A 19,402-nucleotide genomic window follows, 5' to 3' on the forward strand; every position below is an offset into this window, starting at 1 on the left:
CCTGCTCTGGCAGGGGGATTGGACTAGATGATCTTTTGAGGTCCCTTCCGATCCCTGACATTCTGTGATTCTGTGAACATCACCTGTAAAATATGGACAAATTAATTGAACATAATTACATTTGGGGAGTTTTATTTGAGGAAGATTGGAGGGTGCAAAGGGATTACTGAGATCTCAAGAAAAAAACAGTGTAAGCCAAGACAGATTGGCTAGACTTGCAAGTTGCTATTATTTCAAGAATGGTCTAATGGGGAAAAAAAAAAAAAAAAAAAAGCATTTGTAGTCTCAGTCTAATTACTCAATGTATTTATCTACATTTAATCACCACTGGAAACTATATGTCATGCCTGCAATGATACAGCATTGTTTCTGGAAGGTTACACACGTATAACCTGTACGAAAGACTGTAGTGACAAAATACAGTTAAAATGTGTGCTGTAATAATATACTTGCTATATGAACATCTTCTAAAAAGTTTAACTTTCAATAAAAATCACTGAGAGAAGGAGAGACTTTTTTTCAAGGTTTCTAAAGAAAAGCAGTTTCTGCATGAAGAGAAAAATCTGTCCAAAGGTCTTATTAACAAGACATTGTACAAAAATTAGATGTTTTGCAATGAAGACGACCTATCAGGAAAAGTAAGTAACATATTGACCCACAAGAGACCATTGTGTTTGAGATTTGAGGTTATTGGAGAATTTGAGAATACTAACACCTAAATGTCTTTACAAGGTATTTGAATTACTGATCATAAGTTTGCTGAAAATTGAGAGCTGTAATTATAATCCTTCTCTTAATGAATGCTTTCCCTCGATATTCAAGAATTTTACAGCCTCATTTAAAAAAAAAAAAATCTGTAAACTAACCTGTGCCTCATGTGCTAAAAGCAGCTCTACTAACTGACCAAAATACTGAGCAACAGTAGTGAGTGTTTCATGAATACAAGATTTCATGGACTTCAGTGTCTGTTCGTCTTCAGTTTGTATGCACCTGAAAAGAATGAGAAAGGAAAGGGATGAAGGAAAAAAGATGCAACAGGTAACTATCGTTTTATCAAGCTGATTGTCATGGGTGACGTCTGTGTTAACAATGGGGATGTATAAGAATTCTACTGTTCACATGAGGACACAGTCTTTGTGCCATTAGCATCACACCAGACTTTAATCAAAACTTTGTCTACACAGAAACTTTGTCTATTCATGAACATTAATGAATAATTTTGGGGTCACAATTTACTTCACAGACTGCAGGTCAAATTTTGCTGTAGATGCTGTATTTGTATCAGTGTAACTGTTATTTTCCACTTATGCTACTAGTTACAGTCACTCCAGGATGCCTGCATTTCAGCTGCAGCTATGTATCCATCTTTCATTGGCAAAGAAGTGTGTTCAATAATTTTAATTTCTTTACCTTCTTTGCCATAGTTTAATGATAGCAGGGTAAGGACCCAAAATGAATGCGTGCCCAGATGAGTAAAGTTCATTTAAATTTAAACAGCATACTCAAAAGTAAAATTTGGCCTTCTATGCAGGAAGATTACATACAGCAACTTCACAGAATTAGTATAACAATCCTGTAACCAGTGATATTGGGCTGTTACTGAAGAAATGAGTTAAAGTGATGGAAAACTTTATACAATTCAAATGAAATAACTAATACTTCCTCACAGAAACGCATTCATTTGAATTGTCAAAACATATTCTACTTAGGCAGGCCACTGTAATGGAAGATATAGTTTGGTTGATCAGTGTCTCCACCTACACAGTAGGTCCCCTTTTCACTTCACTTGTCTTTCACTCACCTATGTCAACTTTTTGTCAAACAGACAAGGAGGGAGAGGGCTGATTTGGGGCAGACATTATGAGATCAGAGATCTCGTTAAATCAGTGTGCCTCACAGTAGAATGTAAAAGTAAAGTCTGAGCTGTGTGGGTTTGGCAAAAAGCAATAGTGCTCAAGAAATGTTCTTTCCTGATAATTAGATGGCGTCTTTTTCCCTGATGATCCCCCGAGCAGAATGACTTGCACAGTGTTTAAAGTAAATTGAAAAAGACTGATTGAACTGTGCTGGAGGAAACAGGATAACTTAAGTTAGGCAGGGAAATATCATGAGAAGAATTATAAAGACATTCTTATTTTCCAGTTTCGGCATTCTGGAGTGCAAGGAGCCGAGTAAACCTACAATTGCAAATTAAAGGAATGTGTATTTATTTGGGTTTGATTTACTAACACTTTGATATATGCATATAAGAACATGCAGTACAACAGTCTCACAATGCAAGTTTTCACAGCAGCTGAAATCTTGGCTCCACAGAACTTGAAGGGAACTTTGTCATCGATATCATTATAGCCAGACTTTCTCCCTCGGTGTCTAAAAGCCCTAAAAAATCCACTTGCACACAGCTTTGTGTCTATGCCAGGCTCTTTGTGAAACAGCAGATCCCATCTTTCATTAGGATGCAGTTTAGATAAAAGCAACTCACTTCACCCATCAGAGGCTAACATTTAGAAAGCCTTTCAGAGCTGCAGGGACCTAGTTCAAACATTTGAGGTTGTTGGTAGATTTGTACTTCTCATTAGAAATTCTACAACATAACAAAACAGCAAAATTAATATTTCAGCTAGAAAACTTAAATTACCTTTCTGTGAATGCTGTAAATTCTGAACACTTGTCTATTAAGAGTTTTTCAAACTGCAGAGAAATAAAAAGTGGTTTTAAAGCAATATCCATATATACAATTGCTTTTTAAAACTAAATAATATTTTTTCATGATATTTAGGTGAAAACCCTCTAGAAACATAATCTTTCATTTGGACACCCTTTGTCTACTTTTCTGCCTAAAACAAGTAGAGATAAAACTGAAGTTAATAAAAAAGTAGTATTTTCTACATTGTAAATGCAAAGGAACTCACGGATGGGACATCTAGTTACTCTAGTCCAGTAGTCCTCAAAAAGAAAACCTTGCAATATAATTTTTTAACATTATTATCATTCAGAATCAGGCCTATGATAAAATAGGATCCAAAATGAATCAATAATGTTTCCATAGCTGAAGAGGGATTAGAATGTCTTAAACAAGGGACCAGTATCAGTATGTAAGGTTTCTTACACATCGTTTAAAGTTTTAACTATTGCAATAAAAAAATTAAACAAGACAAACATGACAATAGGTGAGACAACCTACCTGGTGCATTTCTTCTGAAGAATTCATGGTGAATGTATTGTATTCATTTATCATTGAACGTACATGGCAGTTGACCCTTACTGTCATGCTGTGGACTCTCTGCCATCTATTCTTCTCCAGCTTTTGAGCAATTCTGGTCAATTCTGTGCTTATGATCCAAGCTCTTTTTAATAGCAGCTGTAAGTTATCACATGTGCTATACTGTGAGGAAAGGAGAAGTTCATGTTGTTCATCCTTCTCAGTGCTGATTGGCTTGGACTGGAGAATACACATACATTCACAGTCTGTCATCAACTTCAAATCTTCCATCCATCGCTGAACAGAGTCCACTTGAATTAAATGCATGCTAGAAGACAGAGAAAGAGAAGGAAGAATGAGGTAATGAAAAACAACCTTAAAATAACCACCAGCAATACAGTTGCATCCATCTGCCAGGTTGCATTTTCTTGACAAAAGGTAACTTAATGAACAAACTATGTGCTTGTAATAACACAGTGACATGTTTAGCTTTGTATTCCAAACACAGATTTTGGATTTCTAACCACCTGCACACCACATACCATGCTCTAAAATTATTTGCAAAAAATAAGCAGACGTTAGAGAAGTAAATAAGAGAAGTTTAGACTACACTTCTTGGGGAAAATGTTTCTTGTACATTCAGAGTTTAATATGATGAAAGAGCAAAGCTATGGGTGTGTTTGCTTGCTGTTTATGGGACTATACTGTCAGCTTTTTCTGGACATTTTACCTATTAGACACTTAACTGAAATTCTGCCTTGCAGCATCTCTCCAAAGCCCTTCCACCCACACTGACACAGCCAAACCAAGACAGTGAACGATATAGTCAGCAACATCCACTTCTGTCACATCGTAATCCCTCAAAACTCAGCTGAATTCTGCTTCCTGACCAGTCCGTTACCTTCCCCCTTATTTCTCACTACTCTCTGTGCAATTTGCACATCTGACTTCCAACGCACTTTTTTGCACTACAGAAAATATACTGTGAACCAGTGAAGCTGAAAGAAACTCTTTGGTGAGTATACTCCGACTCAAGGGTAATGGGCCTGCATTTTAAACTCTCCAGCGTCTCAAATGTGATACTCAAGACAGCAGCTGTACTGAGCTGTTCCGAGTTCATCTTTGTGAGGGATCTCGCGTTCCTCAGAACCTTGACGTAGGGTTGCCTTGAATTTTTTCTTATAGTGAGGTGCCCGGATCCTAATAAAACAACCTTAATCCTCACCCCAGCCATACACACATACAGAGCCAGGTTTTCTTAAACATGACTAGCGTTACTAACATGGTATCTAACAGCATATAAAGGTCAGGTATAGGACCCTAGGTCAGACACAACGAAGTTTGCACAACCGCATTCATTCTTACCTACTTTGTCTTTGCAGAGAGACTACAGTTTCTGCTTTTGTTTCATTTAGCTCAGGGACTTTTCTAGTGGCAGCACCCTGATCTCTGACTCCCTGGAAATCTGCTCCCTCTCTCTGAGGCCTGTCTGGCCCATTGCTGCCTCCCGCAGTCTCTCGGACCATCTGCACAGAACAGAGGCTCCCAGCTTTGTGGTCTGACTCACCTACCCTACCTAAGGCTGGAACTGTTTCCCTTTGCAGGAGGGAGCTCCCCAAAGAAGGAGCATCACTCTGCCAAGGGGTCCATCTGTCCCTTGATTCCCAACCAAGGACAGAACAAACACTGTCCATCTCCAAAAATCCTCCATACACATTTTTTTTTTTCAGACTATTTCAGTTTACATTGTCCCTCCCTAGTCCTCACAAAAGACCAGTTCCTCTGGTAAATATATACATAAACACAGATATATGAAACATAGCTATAGTAGATCTATAATACATATTTACATAAATATATATATATATATATATATATCAATCTAACGGGCAGTTACATAGCGCTAAGGGAAAAAGACACAAGTTATTTCTAAAAAGAAAGCTGTAATGTATTTTCAAATTACTTAAATTTTTCCTTATCTTTATGCAAAAGCTTAAAAGATTCTCAATCACGGTTTCTGAAATTAACCATGGTTGCAATGGTAAAGACTGACTTTATCAATATCTGTCCCCGACTAGGCCCATTATATCCCCTCTCAATGCAACATCGTTCACTGGTAACAAAGCAAAGCAGGAGGCCAAGAACTCAAAGAATTGCTGCAAGTCTCCATGGCACAGGAGATTTTTCTCTCTCTAAGCCAGTTTTTCCAGAATTTATAAACACATGCATGACCAATGAAGGCAGTATTTGCATACACAACACACTTCAAAAAGGGGCGCTTTACTCAGCACAAGTTTCAGATTTCTGATCTACAATGAATATAATATTTTTTCTGTCAGTTTTCATCAGTGTGAATTTTTAGAAAGTCTTCTTAACATGAAATAGTTCAAAATTTTAGTATCTCTTCTTCTAGTGAAAGATGGATCAATACTAAAGGACTCCAAAGAACTGAAGATGAAATCTGAAGAAATGAAATTAAGTGAAAGCAAGAGACACTGTGCTTAATTATTTTTTCCAAAGTTCTATTGGCATCTTACAGCTAGTCTGACAGCGTAGCAGATTATTGTGAACTTTCTGCATACGTGCTGCAGTTTTATAAGATGCTATGCCAGAAAGGACAAAAAGAAAGTTTGTATTATAGCCCCCATTCTTTTAACTCAGATACTGATTTATTGCAACTCAGCATCAAAGCAGTAATGCTCTGTGTTAAGTAAAACCTTACTGTTAGAACAAAATCTGCAATCACATTAGCCAAGCTACAGGTGACCAGGTGGAAGGCCTTTTTAATTCTCGTGCTTCCATTTATAGACCAAACACCAGCTAAACTCAAGAAATGTCCTTCCAGACCACTGAACTAGTATTCCACAAATTACCAACATTTATTAACATACATATGAAAAGGAGGCTCACCTCAAGTATAGTTTCATATAAATCAACAGCAAACAAGATACAAGAGATCAATTTAATTGATCCAATTCCTCTTTTCACCATAAACGATGAAACTACTTTTAATTTTAAACTTTACGGGCTACTGATATTTAAGGTCTTTATTTCATTCAGCTTTGAATATTGTGTAATTGCATTTCATGATCGATTGTGGCTTGCTTTTTTCTTGCTATGTGTAGTCCCCTTATTGCCTTTTTGGATCTGAAGCAAGGTTTCCTAATAAACAAAAATAACAACTTTAGACGTTTGAGACCATGATTTATAATGATGTGTGTAGTTTGCATGCACTACAGGATAAACTAATTTGACACAGACTAATGTATTTTTCATTTCTAAAGTGCACTATGATAATTGATTTAATCTATGTATAGTAAGTACAAATAAACTCCTACATTATAAATTAACACAGAAAAAACCTAGAATAGGTTAGTCAGAAAAGAAAAAAAAAAATCTCATATTTCCTTTAATCCCAAAAGTCAATCTTCACTCTGAGGAGAGAAAAAGAATAAGAGTTGTACAAAAAAGGTACAGATGTTAAAGAAACTCTCACAGAATGTTTGGGGTTGGAAGGGACCTCTGGATATCATCTAGTCCAACCCACCTGCTAAAGCAGGTTCACCTGGAATAGATTGCATCCATGTAGATCTCAAATGCGTCCAGAGGAGGAGACACCACTACCTCTCTGGGCAGCCTGTTTCAGTGCTCTGCCACCCTCAAGGTAAAGAAGTTTCTCCTCGCATCCAGATGGAATCCCCTGTGCTTCAGTCTATGCCCGTTGCCCCTCATCTTATCTCCTTGTTTGCCTCTGTTCCAAGTAATTGTCAGAAGCACAATGTAGAATTTAGGATGTGCTGCCATTGGAACATAGTATTCCTTAATTCACAACAATGGCAAAAATAATGCCATTCACCTCCTTTCAGACAGAAGAACCACAGAAAACTCCCCCTGCTCCCTATGTCACCTTTGTTTTAAAATACACATATCATGATTACTCAAGTGAAATACAGAAATTATTTACCTTCATCCACATCTGCCTGTATTTAGAGAAAATCTTCCTAAGCATTCAGCTGATGAATGTCTATACTCATTGTTTATATATTAAAATGAAGTTTAAAAGTCTGATCATTCCTAATTAGCTATTAAGAATCATGTTCCAGACAGAATTTACTGAACTATAAAAACAAGTTGAAAAATTCCATTTTGTCTATCACTGAAAAACAAAACAAACAAAACTATGCCTGCAAAATAAAAACAACCAAAAAACCACCATCATAATGGGTCAGACCAAAAAAAAAAAAAAAAAAAAAAAATCTCTCTAGCCCATTATCCTGCTCCCAACATGGCCATTAGGAGATGCATACGGAAAGATTATAAGAGGCATGGCAAGAGCTGAGCAACCCCTCCTTCCCGTCTTCTGTCAATTAGTGGTTTAGGAACTTCCTAAAGCCAGAAGTTGTGTCTGAGCAGGATGTTTTTACAATTCATGAAACAAAAGTAGCCATTAATCCCTTTTTGAACTCAGTTAAACTTTTGGCCTTCACATCGAGTGGCAGTGTCTCACATTGTTTGATTATTTTTTGTATGAAAAAGTGTTTCTTTTTTTTTGTTTTAAACTTGCTGCCTGGAGATATTAACACAAGCTCTTTAGTTCTTGCATGTTAAGAGATACTAAAATGATAGTTCTACACTCATCTGCTTCATATAATTCATTATTTTATTTGCTCTACTCTATCTTCTCTTGGTTATCTAATTTCCAACGTAGAGAAGCTCAGTCTATCACCATACAGAAATTATTCCACTCTCCTCTGATCATCCACTTACTCTCCCCATGTTTTCAAAAAACCTTCCCCAGTTTTCTTATGTCCTGAGATGCGATGGCAGGAACAGCAGGCAATAATCCAAGATCCAGGTAAACTACGGATTTTTACAGTTTAATTACATTTTCTGCACTGTCCCTATTTTCCAAGAGTACTCAAAATTCATTTTCTGTTATACTTCAGTGTTTTGTGGAGGCCTGTTTCATTTTTACCTTCCAGAAAATCTACTTATTTTGATTTCAGAATCTTTTCCATGAGTCATAATACATAGTTCAGGGTTCGCTATTCTACACATATGATTAAAGAGATTTTCTTCAGATCCCTACCCCTCTTCATGTGCTCTACTTTATGTTCATTACCATATAATTTCTTCTGGCTTTTTATATTTCAGTGACTCAGTATTGTGAGACTTTTTGTGTTTGCACATTATCTTAAATTAACCTGAACAGTTTTGCATCAGCAGGAAGTGATGTTGTCCTGCTATGATAACTAGTTTTCAGGTTGCTAAATACATTAAGCAATATTGTTTCAAGCATAAAGGACCTTACTGGTGTGATTTTCCCCAGTTCTATTTAATTGAGAAACAGCAGCTGGGTAACTGGCAGAGATCCCGATGTATATAGATAGTAGTTCCCCACCAGTTAGAATTTCTGAATTTAGTATGTTGTGGCATATTGACAAAAAAGCAATTTATCTAGACTCTACACTATAAAATCAACATTTCATGTAAAAATAGCAGTAAAAATAATTCAGTGCAAAATAAAAATTCAAGAGAAAGTCTCCAGCATTTCTTCAAAGTCATTCGATTTTAATTGAGGTTGTAAAATATTTGATGAAGTTTTCAAGAGCACTCAACTGAACTCAAGTAACCAGCAATTTGTATACTCTGAATTCCAGTGTGCTTGCCAAAAAACAAAGTCTTTTAAAAATTGTTATTTTGAGAAAATCATTTGGTGTCAATGGCTGAGACCACCTTAGAGTAACAGCATGTTAAAAGTATATTGCTTCAAAAAATGTTCAGACCTGGTTTCATACAGATACCACTACACTATATAAATACACTGCAGACAAAGGTCATCCTGGAGAAATACTTACATTAAAAATTCCCATTTGAAATTTCTAAAAAAAGGCGTATCATATTCAGAGTTCTGTTATCAGCATTTTTCTTCTATTTTGCTATTTTCTGTTCTCTAATAAGTAATTTGGTAACTAACACATCACAAGATCTTTAGGATAGGCAAGATAGATTGACATCTAAAATATTGCACTCTCTCATGTTGATACTAGATGAATACAAAACCAAAAAATTAATAACTAGGTCATTTGTGTAAAACTTCCAGCTTGAAGCTCTCTACTGCAATTTTACTGGCAGCACATACACTTCTTTTTTAAATTGCAAATGTTATACTGAAAAAGAGTTATACCTCTATTTTAGGACTGAGTTTCACTAAGTGCAAAAGCTTCATGTTTTATAACATTGTGTTCAAGTCTGAGCTGATCAATTCATGTGAATAACTCCAATGGTCACATTAATAAAGTGTAAAGACTTCTGCTCAGTCGAACTATGTTTTCAAGGCTTCTTATCCTTTTTATCAATTTTTCATTTATTATGGCAGAGTTATTACAACTTCTAATGATAGCATTTAGTATAGCTTCCAGATAAGCCTACAGTGAAAGTCAATGCCAAGTCTTACAACTGCGCTCAAATTTATTATTCTAATTAGTAGTAGGTAATTAATTGGCAACAAACAACTTCTTGAATGGATTTAGCCCAATCTTTGAACATAAATCATCTCTAATTTTTTTCTAATTCATCTTTTCAAAATTATTCATAGATATCCAATATATCCAGGGCCGGTTTCTACATCAGTACGATGGACAGCAGAACTCAGCTCTCAGTGGAAGGATAAATGGAAGTGAAGAGCCATAGAGATGGTTCCCATTTATCCTCAAGTTGTTTTACACAATATTAATTGCATAAGAGACTTGTAAATCCATGATATAGTATTTGCATTGATTTTAGCAAAATTATATAGAGCTAGTTGGAGAGCTAGCTTAGAAGGTACAGAATAGCTTGAAGGTAGCTGCGAATCAGATTCCTGATTTTTAAGTGAACACACTTGCCCTGTAAATCATTCCTAAGGTAACAGAGTTCTATGAACATTTGATATTTGTAATTGGTATGGCAAGCTAAAAGATTAGCCAAATTATTTGCACTGTGGGTTTTTTCCCCTTGATTTTATGTTCTTCTTTTCCAGTAGAAAAACAGCAATCCAAATCCACTAGGACAAAATATAAGCTTAGAATTAATAGTTTAAACCTTAAGAAAACATTGATAAAAGCAAGTTAGTTCCTACTTCTCAAGAAAGTTAACAGGCTATATTAAAAAGGTGTTTTAGTTTGCCTCAGTGAATATTCAATTATTACCATTTCTGAAGTCCAACAATTTCCCAAAATGAAGTTTGTAATAGATAATGTGAACTACAGCCCTGAAATATTTCTCAAAATGAAACTTCAGTAAAGGTACACTGACTACCCTGAAGCGTATTGTAGAACACAGAACTCTTGTTCTATGCTTTAACATTTCTATTTAATTTAGGTGTAGGTTTAAACATCATCGAAATGCAACAGAAGTAATAGAGGCATTACCACTAGTTTCAGGAAGCAGCATGCCAATGGCCAGAATAAAAAAATATTGGTAACAAAACCAGAATTACTCAAAGATCACAAGTAAAATATGGATGTATCACAATAGTGGTATTAAGTTAACTGTTTTGTTGACCAGGGATACCTCAATATTGCTACTTTTCTGGTAACCAATTTCTATGAATCTCTTCACCTGACCTGACACGAACGATAGTCCCTTCCTTGCCATTTACTGAAACTTCAGTACGACCAAATTCAGTTTGGCATCTCCACTCTGGGATGATAGAGTTAATCAAACCACTAACCTCCTCAAAATCAGTGCTACTATTGAGAAAAATATGTTAAAAACACAAACAGCTTGTGCTGTTTGTTAAGCATCCATCCAACTTCTGCAGGGAGCTCTCAGCCTGTGAAACTTAGAACTAAACATTTGTGGGCAGGCTGCTGCATTTTTTAAATCTTATGCATTCACCAATATAGAAATGTCTATAAGGAAAGTAAAAACACTATAAACACTTGTCAAATATAAGGTATGATGTGTAAATTAACTATAGCTTCATCACACCTTTTTAAAAAGCCACATAAATCACTTAGCATTAAATGCTGCACCAATGCTTTTCTTGGAACTTCATGTTTTCTGAGAAGCCTTCACTGCAAGTTGTCCCTCTAAAAATGTCTGGAAATGTTATACAATCCCAGAATTACTGGCACACTACAGAATACAGGGAAGACACAATATAAAAATCACAGACCAATTCAGCTTGCTGATTAGCTTACGCAAAGTCTAGGATAAACTTATCACATATCAGTTTTCTTTACATGGTTAAAATTCAAGTAGGGCCAGGTTCTTTCCAGCTTCTGTCAACTGAAGAGATAGTCAGGAGGGCGAAAGGACTAGTTCAAACGGGTTTTGTGGATTTTTACTTTGTGCATGGTACATTAAATTGTTAAAACAGTAGCTGTTTTGACAAGCACATAAGCCACTGAGTTCACAGAAAGTAAAGACAGCAGTAAAAGAGAATATAATTTCCTCACAGAAGGAAGGAAAATATTAAATAAACCCTGCTATAGGCAAATTAATGACAGTATAAAGCTACTAATTGTCTTGCTTACAGGCAAACAGTGTGCCAATATTGTCACAAAGATCACCAACTGAAATATGTCTGTTGAATTTGTATTCATACGGTATTATTAATTCATACTAGTAACGATACTATTGAATTTGCAGTGTCATTATAAACTAGTAAACTGAATAAAATGTCCAAAACCAATTAGACTGGTGAATCCTGTGATTTGGCATATTTAGATTTAATAAGCTGTTACAGACTCAGATCAGACCTAATGGATTTTGGTCCAACTTGAGGAATCCACCAGCCTTAGAAAGCAGCAAATTTTAGACATTCTACAATTTGGACAATATGGTAAATGGGGAAAAAAAATGCCCCTCCCATGGTCCCCGCTGCTTGAGAGTCCATTCATGTTAAAGTGGGAGTGGTGGACCACCAATATCAAGTCATAAAACAGTTTGGGTTGGAAGGGACCTTCAAAGCTCACCTAGTCCAACCCCCTGCAGTGAGCAGGGACATCTTCAACTAGATCAGGTTGCTCAGAGCCCCATCCAACCTGACCCTGAATTTTTCCAGGGTGGGGCATCTATCACCTCCCTGGACAACCGGTGCCAGTGTTCTACAACCCCCATTGTAAAAAATTTTACATGTTTAGCCTCAATCTCCCATCTTTTAGTTTAAAACCATTACCCTTTGTCCTGTCATAACAGGCCCTGTTAAAAAGTCTGTCCCCATCTTTCTTATAGGCCATTTTTAAGTACTGAAAGGCCGCAATAAGTTCTCCCCAGAGCCTTCTCTTCTCCAGGCTGAACAACCCTAAATCTCTCAGCCTGTCTTCATGGCAGAAGTTCTCCAGCCCTCTGATCATTTTTGTGGTACTTCCTCTCCCGCAGGTCCTACTGCTCATGAGTCCCTTCACCCAAATGTTTTCATATCAGTTACTGACAGTCTTGCATTTTTTTAATCTCAATTTTCCCATTGGTAAAACAATAAATGAAGGTGAATTTATGAAATTAAGTGGAACTCTGAGATGGAGAAATATTTCTTTTTTCTTTTTTTTTTTTTTTAATATTAGCCCTTTTTATTCTGTCTCTGTATAAGAGAGTCTGTTATTCACTGAAGGTCAGAGATAACCTATTTGCAACAGGACACTGATCATCATCTAAACTCTGCTTTCCTCTACAAGTTCATCTCAGTAGTAGTATGCACTCCATCAGTTACACTGGCCTGGATGTTCCCTGGGATGAGATTTGTCACTTAGACAAACCTGCCGAGCAGTATTGCATTTTTCTGCTCTGCACAAAATTATATATACATATATATGTATATATGAAAAATAGGATAAGATCATCCAATTAATTCTCTCTTGGATCAGCTCCTGTTCATTTTTAATGATATTTACAGAATATCAGTGTGAGATAGATAGATAGATAGATAGATAGATAGATAGATAGATAGATAGATAGAAAGAAGAGTTATACATGAAGTAAAGAAAGAAAAAAATCCACTGACCAAGATTTGTGAAAGACATTGGTTCTTTTGTTACTTGATCATTTGTTCTGCAGTGAATAAGCAGATTCCCTTCATTCCTCAGGCAAATTGTATTTTGATGAGCTGGGTGAAATAGCCATTCCCTCCCTCTGAGTTCAGTTCCTGAAGTTAGAAACTATTCTCCAATGCGCAGACGAGAGCAGTGCTGAAGAGACAAGACCAAACCACTCTTGTTCTCTTTGCAAATGACAGCCTGGGTCTTGCAAAAATGTGAAACAGTTACAGTTTTTCTATATCTACATAGATATAGAGATAGCAGAACTGAGGGGTCTTAGCTTTGTGCATAATGACAGAATCCATTACTTTGGACCGTATTTAGCCCAATGTAAGCAGAACAGCATAGCCTGATGGAACATCACAAGGTAGATCTACTCAGAACATTTTTACAGCTTCTTTCAGGACTTTAAGTCCAACTTGGTGACAGAAGTATGTTGATAATCTTGAAGGGATAGTGTTGTCAGCATAAATTTAAATTGCTAACTACTGAGTATATGCAAAGTTCTCACTCCCATAAATAGCTAGGCATGTTTCCTGCATTGTATGACAGAAAAGACAAGGTCATCAGCAGGAGAGAATGTGCTTAAGATATTAACCCGAGAGTTCATCCCAGTTCGCTGCTTCCTGATGCTCAGGCTACACTTGTAATTTCAGAGGACAATATTCCTCATAGCCTTATATGAACCATATGCTGTAAGAGAAAAGTCCTTGTAAACAGCTAGCAGGGAGGGTGAAACAGAAATGAAAGAGAGAAGGAGAAAAACAACACTGGAAATAATTTGAGGCCATGGATCATGGAAATGCTCAGACACAATCACAAGCAAGGACTAATTTGGAAACTAACATGAGAGTCCATGAAAATAGTGCCAGTACCTCGTTGAATGGTTTTTTTCCTTCTTTCAAATTTGCCTTATTTTGTAGTTTAATAACAAACAGTACAGCGCTCTGTGCCTTTTTCAAAGGAGTTATGACATGCATTATGAGCAGCACCATTAGCCTTTCACCTTTTACTGTTCACTCATTTAAGGTCCTAACCCTACTGATTAAGTAAAGCCTGGATTACTTAATGAAGGAAGCAACAACCATTTTACAGAGAGTTATGAGATCAGTATCACTCAGGAGACTACAGAAATTTGGAGACCCTCTGTCACATGTATTGCACAGCAGCTCTAGCTAAAATTGTCAAAAAAATGGGTAAGAAAAGATGGGCTGGTGTTGGCTTTTCCAAGACTCGCAGTAGAACATTAACCCTTCAACAGACAAGTTGAAAATATGGAAACTAGCAACAGCGTCACAAATAATGGAATGAGTTGGAAAAAACACCTTAAGTAGTTTCATTAAAATAAGAAAGCCGTTTCTAATCAAACAAATTAGATATTTAAGCAAATAATTATATACTTCTATAGAAGGCACAGGACTGAAAATGAAATTTTCCATCATCCACTTTTCTGATACCAGAAACAAAAAGATCAGAATAATTTGTTCATAAATGGCTTAAAAGACAACTCTAATTTTGTGGGCTCAGAAGTGTTCCATTAAGTGGCCATCCCAGAATTGCACTGCTTTGATGGTTAGAAATTTCTTATTTCTGATCTGCTTTTCTTAAGATCCAGCTCATTCCCATTTCATCCTTTAAATAAAAATTTATCTTCCAATGCATTTCTAGAAAGCAAACATGTGCTCTCAGCTTCTGTTTCGGAAGACTGAACAAGCAAAATTATTTAGGTTCCTTTTATGAAACCACATCACTTTCCACGACCCCTGCCATAAGCAGCCTGGCAGATCTGTAGCTGCTGCAAAATTCTTTTTTTGCTGAAAGACTTGACATCATGCTCGATACAAATAAAGTCTCAGAGTAACTTGCACAGTGACACTAGTACACTCTTATCTCCACCAGAAACGTCTCGCTTTGTACAATCTGGGACTGATCTTGCTGCTTTTATCACCACACCTTACTGGCAAATGCAGTCACAGTCATCTCATTATCAACTAGTATACGTAGGTCCTTCTTCTATTTTTTTTTCATTGAATGAGATACAGATTTTTGTACACTTTCTTGTTCTTAGCCTTTCAATGCATAATCTTGAGATTTCAGTTACTCATCCTTTTTCTTCAATACTTGAATTCTACTTCTAATTCCCTGCTTTCAGAAATAACCCTCGCCAATACCCTTTGCTATTTTACCTTTTGTCTAACAGTTACTGTTTTCTGTATTTACTAGTAAATCACCACAAGTGTAATCTCCCTGAATTTCCTTTGCTAAAAGGGAAAATAGGGGGAAAAGAGTTACCTTACCAGAGAACAATAGAACAATATTTAGTTTAATTTATCTTTGGCAGGTTCATGTTTTGGCATCCCATTTCCCATTTAATCCCAAACCTTCAGCTACATTTTACTAGAAATTTTCTTGCATTTATCGTCTCTTCCTTTCCAGTTATCTGTTATTTCACTCCCTCTTATCCCTTACACGTAAGCATTATGTTTTCCTACTTTCCACTTGGAGTCACTAAAAATTTTTGCCAATAAGTTCAGCATCCTGAATAGAGTCATTTTCATGCTTTTTTTGGATTCATTTGTGTATTGATTGTCCCTTATGCTTCAGTCTGTGCCCATTGCCCCTCGTCCTATTGTTGGGCACCACTGAAAATAGTCTGGTCCTATCCTCTTGACACCCACCCTTGAGATATTTATAAGCATTGATAAGATGCCTTCTCTTCTCCAAGCTGAACCTTCTATTTTAATCTGTGCAGTTATTGAATTCAGATTCATACACTGTTAATTGCTTTCCCGAGCAAAGGTCACATTGGAAAAAGTATAACTGACAGTGTATACTAGACTAGAGCCCTAGACAGTCAAATCACCCCTTAAAAGGCTATTTAGTAAACTCAGACCTCCTGTGTTAGTCTCCTCACCTAGACACTTCCTTATGCTCCAAATTAGTGTACAATAACACCAATTACTCTGTGTATGTGTGTGTACATGCACAGATATATATGTGACATTTCTCTTCTCTGCACTCTACATTCCTCCCAAACAACACACTATGTCGAAGGTTCTGATTTAATTGGAAAGACACTGTTTCATTCCTGCCTTTTGAATGTACTTCAAAATTCTGATTTCTCTTCCATTCTGCTGGTACTACTGTTTTACTCTTTCTGCTTATATATCCACTGCGCCGTTACCAGAGAGAGACCCTTGAGCCAAGCAGAAATAAGAGATGTTTGCACTCCATTTGCTGTGCACAGCCAGACTTGTATTTTCTGAATTACTTAAAGCTTGTGTGGTCCTTCAGCCACAATAACTTTACTCAGAACATCAGAGTTATCTTGTGGACAGACTCGTTGAGTAGAAATTCAAAAAGTTGGGCTCCCCTCTTTGCTTTCCTATCAACATTCTGACAAATTTTGTCACCTCCTGCCATCCTTCTTTCCTGTTAAACTCTGTCTCTCTCCTCTGCTTAGCATATGAAGTGACACTTCCTTACTTTTTTACCATGCATTGTGCACAGCATTCTGATCTTGACTGGATCTTCCAGATGCTACAGTAACACATGTAGTGGAGAAAGGCAAAAATCTAAATTTTTCAAAGCAATCCTGAAAGGAGTTCTGAAGGCTAAATAGCAAAAGGAGAAAGGAAATGAGTGGTTATTTCTACCACCATAAAGTTGCTTTTCAATGAGGGACAACAGCAGAAGTGTGAAGAATGTCTGAGCTAGAACAGTCTCATTAAAATATAAAATCCAAAGCAATTGGATTCCAAGACCTGAAAAAGACAAGAGTTAAGAAGGGTTCTTCAAAATACTGAGTGAGGTGAGGAAACAACCACAGCCCTGTTTCCTAGTGAAAGTGAAGGTGAGTGGGTTAGGAGCCTCATAGATTGTTCATTCCTTGGAAATAAATCATTAGCAAAGACTTTTCACCTTACTGCTGTCCACAGCAACTCTGGTAATCTCAGATGTAGAAGAGGAGCAAGGGAAAGAGCAAATCTTGCTGATAAGAGCCCCATTGCACTTGTGTCAATCTCCATCTTCAGAAGGGAGTGGGTGAAAAGAACTACACACATTGGAGGATAGAGCCAAGTGGCTTTCTCAGGGACTGAGAGAATATTACAAATGATGACAAGAAGAGAAGACAGAAAAAAGGTCTCTTCTTTTCCCTCCTTCTTAGTGAGTAGAATGAAACAGCATATCTATTTATTCCTCTTCACTTAGTGAGAGCAGGGTTTGGGTCACTGTCAGTGAATCTTTGGGACAAATGAGTTATACATGATTAATAAGGGTATGCAGGCTTCACATTCTACAGTATAATAAAAAGAGAACAATGATGTTTTCCAGAAAAAAGCATCATTCTTGTATCATTGCACAAAAATAAGTCAATTATCACTCCTTAATTATTTATTTACCATTAATAAACTCTCATTGGCCATGAAAGGAACCTGGGAAACAGCTAACGGGAGGGAAAAACAGTGAACACCATTGTTTTGCAATAATACATCCCAGGTTCAATGAATTAGCCTCTGGCACCAAATATAAATAAATGGGTATTTTATGTGAGTACAATATTTTGCATTAAAACCAATTAAAGGATAAATGGAACTAGGTTTTGTCCTGATATAATGCTTTATGATACCTCACAGTAGAGCAAGCAAATTGCATGTGAAACTGTATCAGAAATGGAAGCAAGGAAATACCCCATAATATTAAGTCTCTTACAGTCACCAGCATATGTTGCTTATTCATTGAATATTCTCCTTTACTTTCCCTTTTTTAGTCTCTATTATGAGAGTAAAGTGTTCAGAGGAAGGAAGAAAGCCCTCTGTGGATTTGTCAAGTGTCTGATTAACAATTCTTTCCTGCTGCCGTCACGTAACCATAAAATAATATAATTGACTTCACTGTATAGAAAAGCAAATGCAAGTATATCCAGTTTTCTATCTGGTTTCTATGTTCTACTGTTTTCCGGAGTGCAAAAATAAGTCAATATAGTTTTATTAAAGGATTGCCATCAGTGCATAAAATTTTCAAAGAACACGTTCAATAGTTTCTCAAATTCTATCAGTTCTCGAGCAGAATGTATTTTTCTATAACAGCAATTGGTACCAAAAAAAAAAAGGGGGGGCAGGAAGCTCAGAGATAAATTGGCACACTGACTGCAAGCAAAAGGCTGTGCAATTCAGATTCCATCCCTCACTTGTCACCTGTTTCTGGAAGGACTCAAACAATACCCTCAAATCCAGATCCTAATTCTGAAAACATTTGAAACAGGAATGAAACTGTGCATTTTGGGCCATCTCTAACTTGAAGAGAGATGGAGTTTCTCTCTCCAGTGTCCCTTCCCCTAAAAGTTTCACTTAAGTAAATTCATGATTAGACTGGAGATTATCCATGAAAAGCAAAACAACTGAAGCTTCATCCTGAAATCAGAAGACAAGAACAAATTTACACAATTCCTGTTTTGGGAAAGATACAGCATTTATCTTCAATATATTCCAGAAATTAATAAATTAAATAGGTGTGCTCTTCAATAGGCACTAACAGATACTTCTGTTCTCTGTTACCAATAAAACACACATTAAACAGCCCATACACACCAAGCTAAACAGGCGAATTCCCCCCTCTTTCCTGCTTCTCACTACTGCTGAAGACAGCCTCTTTCCAGTAGACAGCTGAAAAGAAATGCCAATTAACCTATTTAAGGCTGGTCAGAAAACAAGCATTAGAAACAGTGTGATAGAATGCACAAGAGTGATAGATGCACCCCCTCATCCCCCCAAACCAGCAGCAGTTTGGTACAGGCATCAGAGGAGGTAAAAGCATGACCTGCAACTGGGCGAAGAACTCCTTTTAGGAAACTCACAAAGAAGCAGAATGACACAGTGAACACCAGTAAGCTGTGGGTGCAAGAAGTCTCATGCATACCTTTCCCACTGTGTGCAATTTGACTACAAGCCAACCACTTTATTCAACAAATACGACGGCCTGGGTGAGCGTACTTGGAGCTCTCTCTGCTAGACAAGCATGGCTCTAGGGCAACGATCTTTTACTAATCACAGGTCACTGGATGAGCCGGATTTAAGTTTTATATTAATCATTTAGCATAAGTGAGTGCATTTCAAATAGAAGAAATAACTTAGAATTATACGGTAGTGTGATTTTTAACATACTGTCTGCTTCATGT

At 36.8% G+C, this 19,402-nt stretch overlaps 1 protein-coding gene across 1 annotated transcript in view; it reads right to left on the reverse strand.

Moving 5' to 3' along the window:
• INSC (INSC spindle orientation adaptor protein) overlaps positions 1 to 19,402 on the reverse strand; it is a 140,039-nt gene that overhangs the window by 61,079 nt on the left and 59,558 nt on the right. Inside the window, exons 3-5 of the mRNA XM_065636316.1 lie at positions 3,185 to 3,530; positions 2,639 to 2,691; positions 867 to 990 (exon numbers count right to left, since the gene is read on the reverse strand). Coding sequence (XP_065492388.1) covers positions 867 to 990; positions 2,639 to 2,691; positions 3,185 to 3,530 — 523 coding nt within the window. The remainder of the gene's footprint in view (positions 1 to 866; positions 991 to 2,638; positions 2,692 to 3,184; positions 3,531 to 19,402) is intronic.

This window comes from Caloenas nicobarica, chromosome 5 (genome assembly GCF_036013445.1).
Source record: "Caloenas nicobarica isolate bCalNic1 chromosome 5, bCalNic1.hap1, whole genome shotgun sequence".
NCBI lineage: Eukaryota > Metazoa > Chordata > Aves > Columbiformes > Columbidae > Caloenas > Caloenas nicobarica.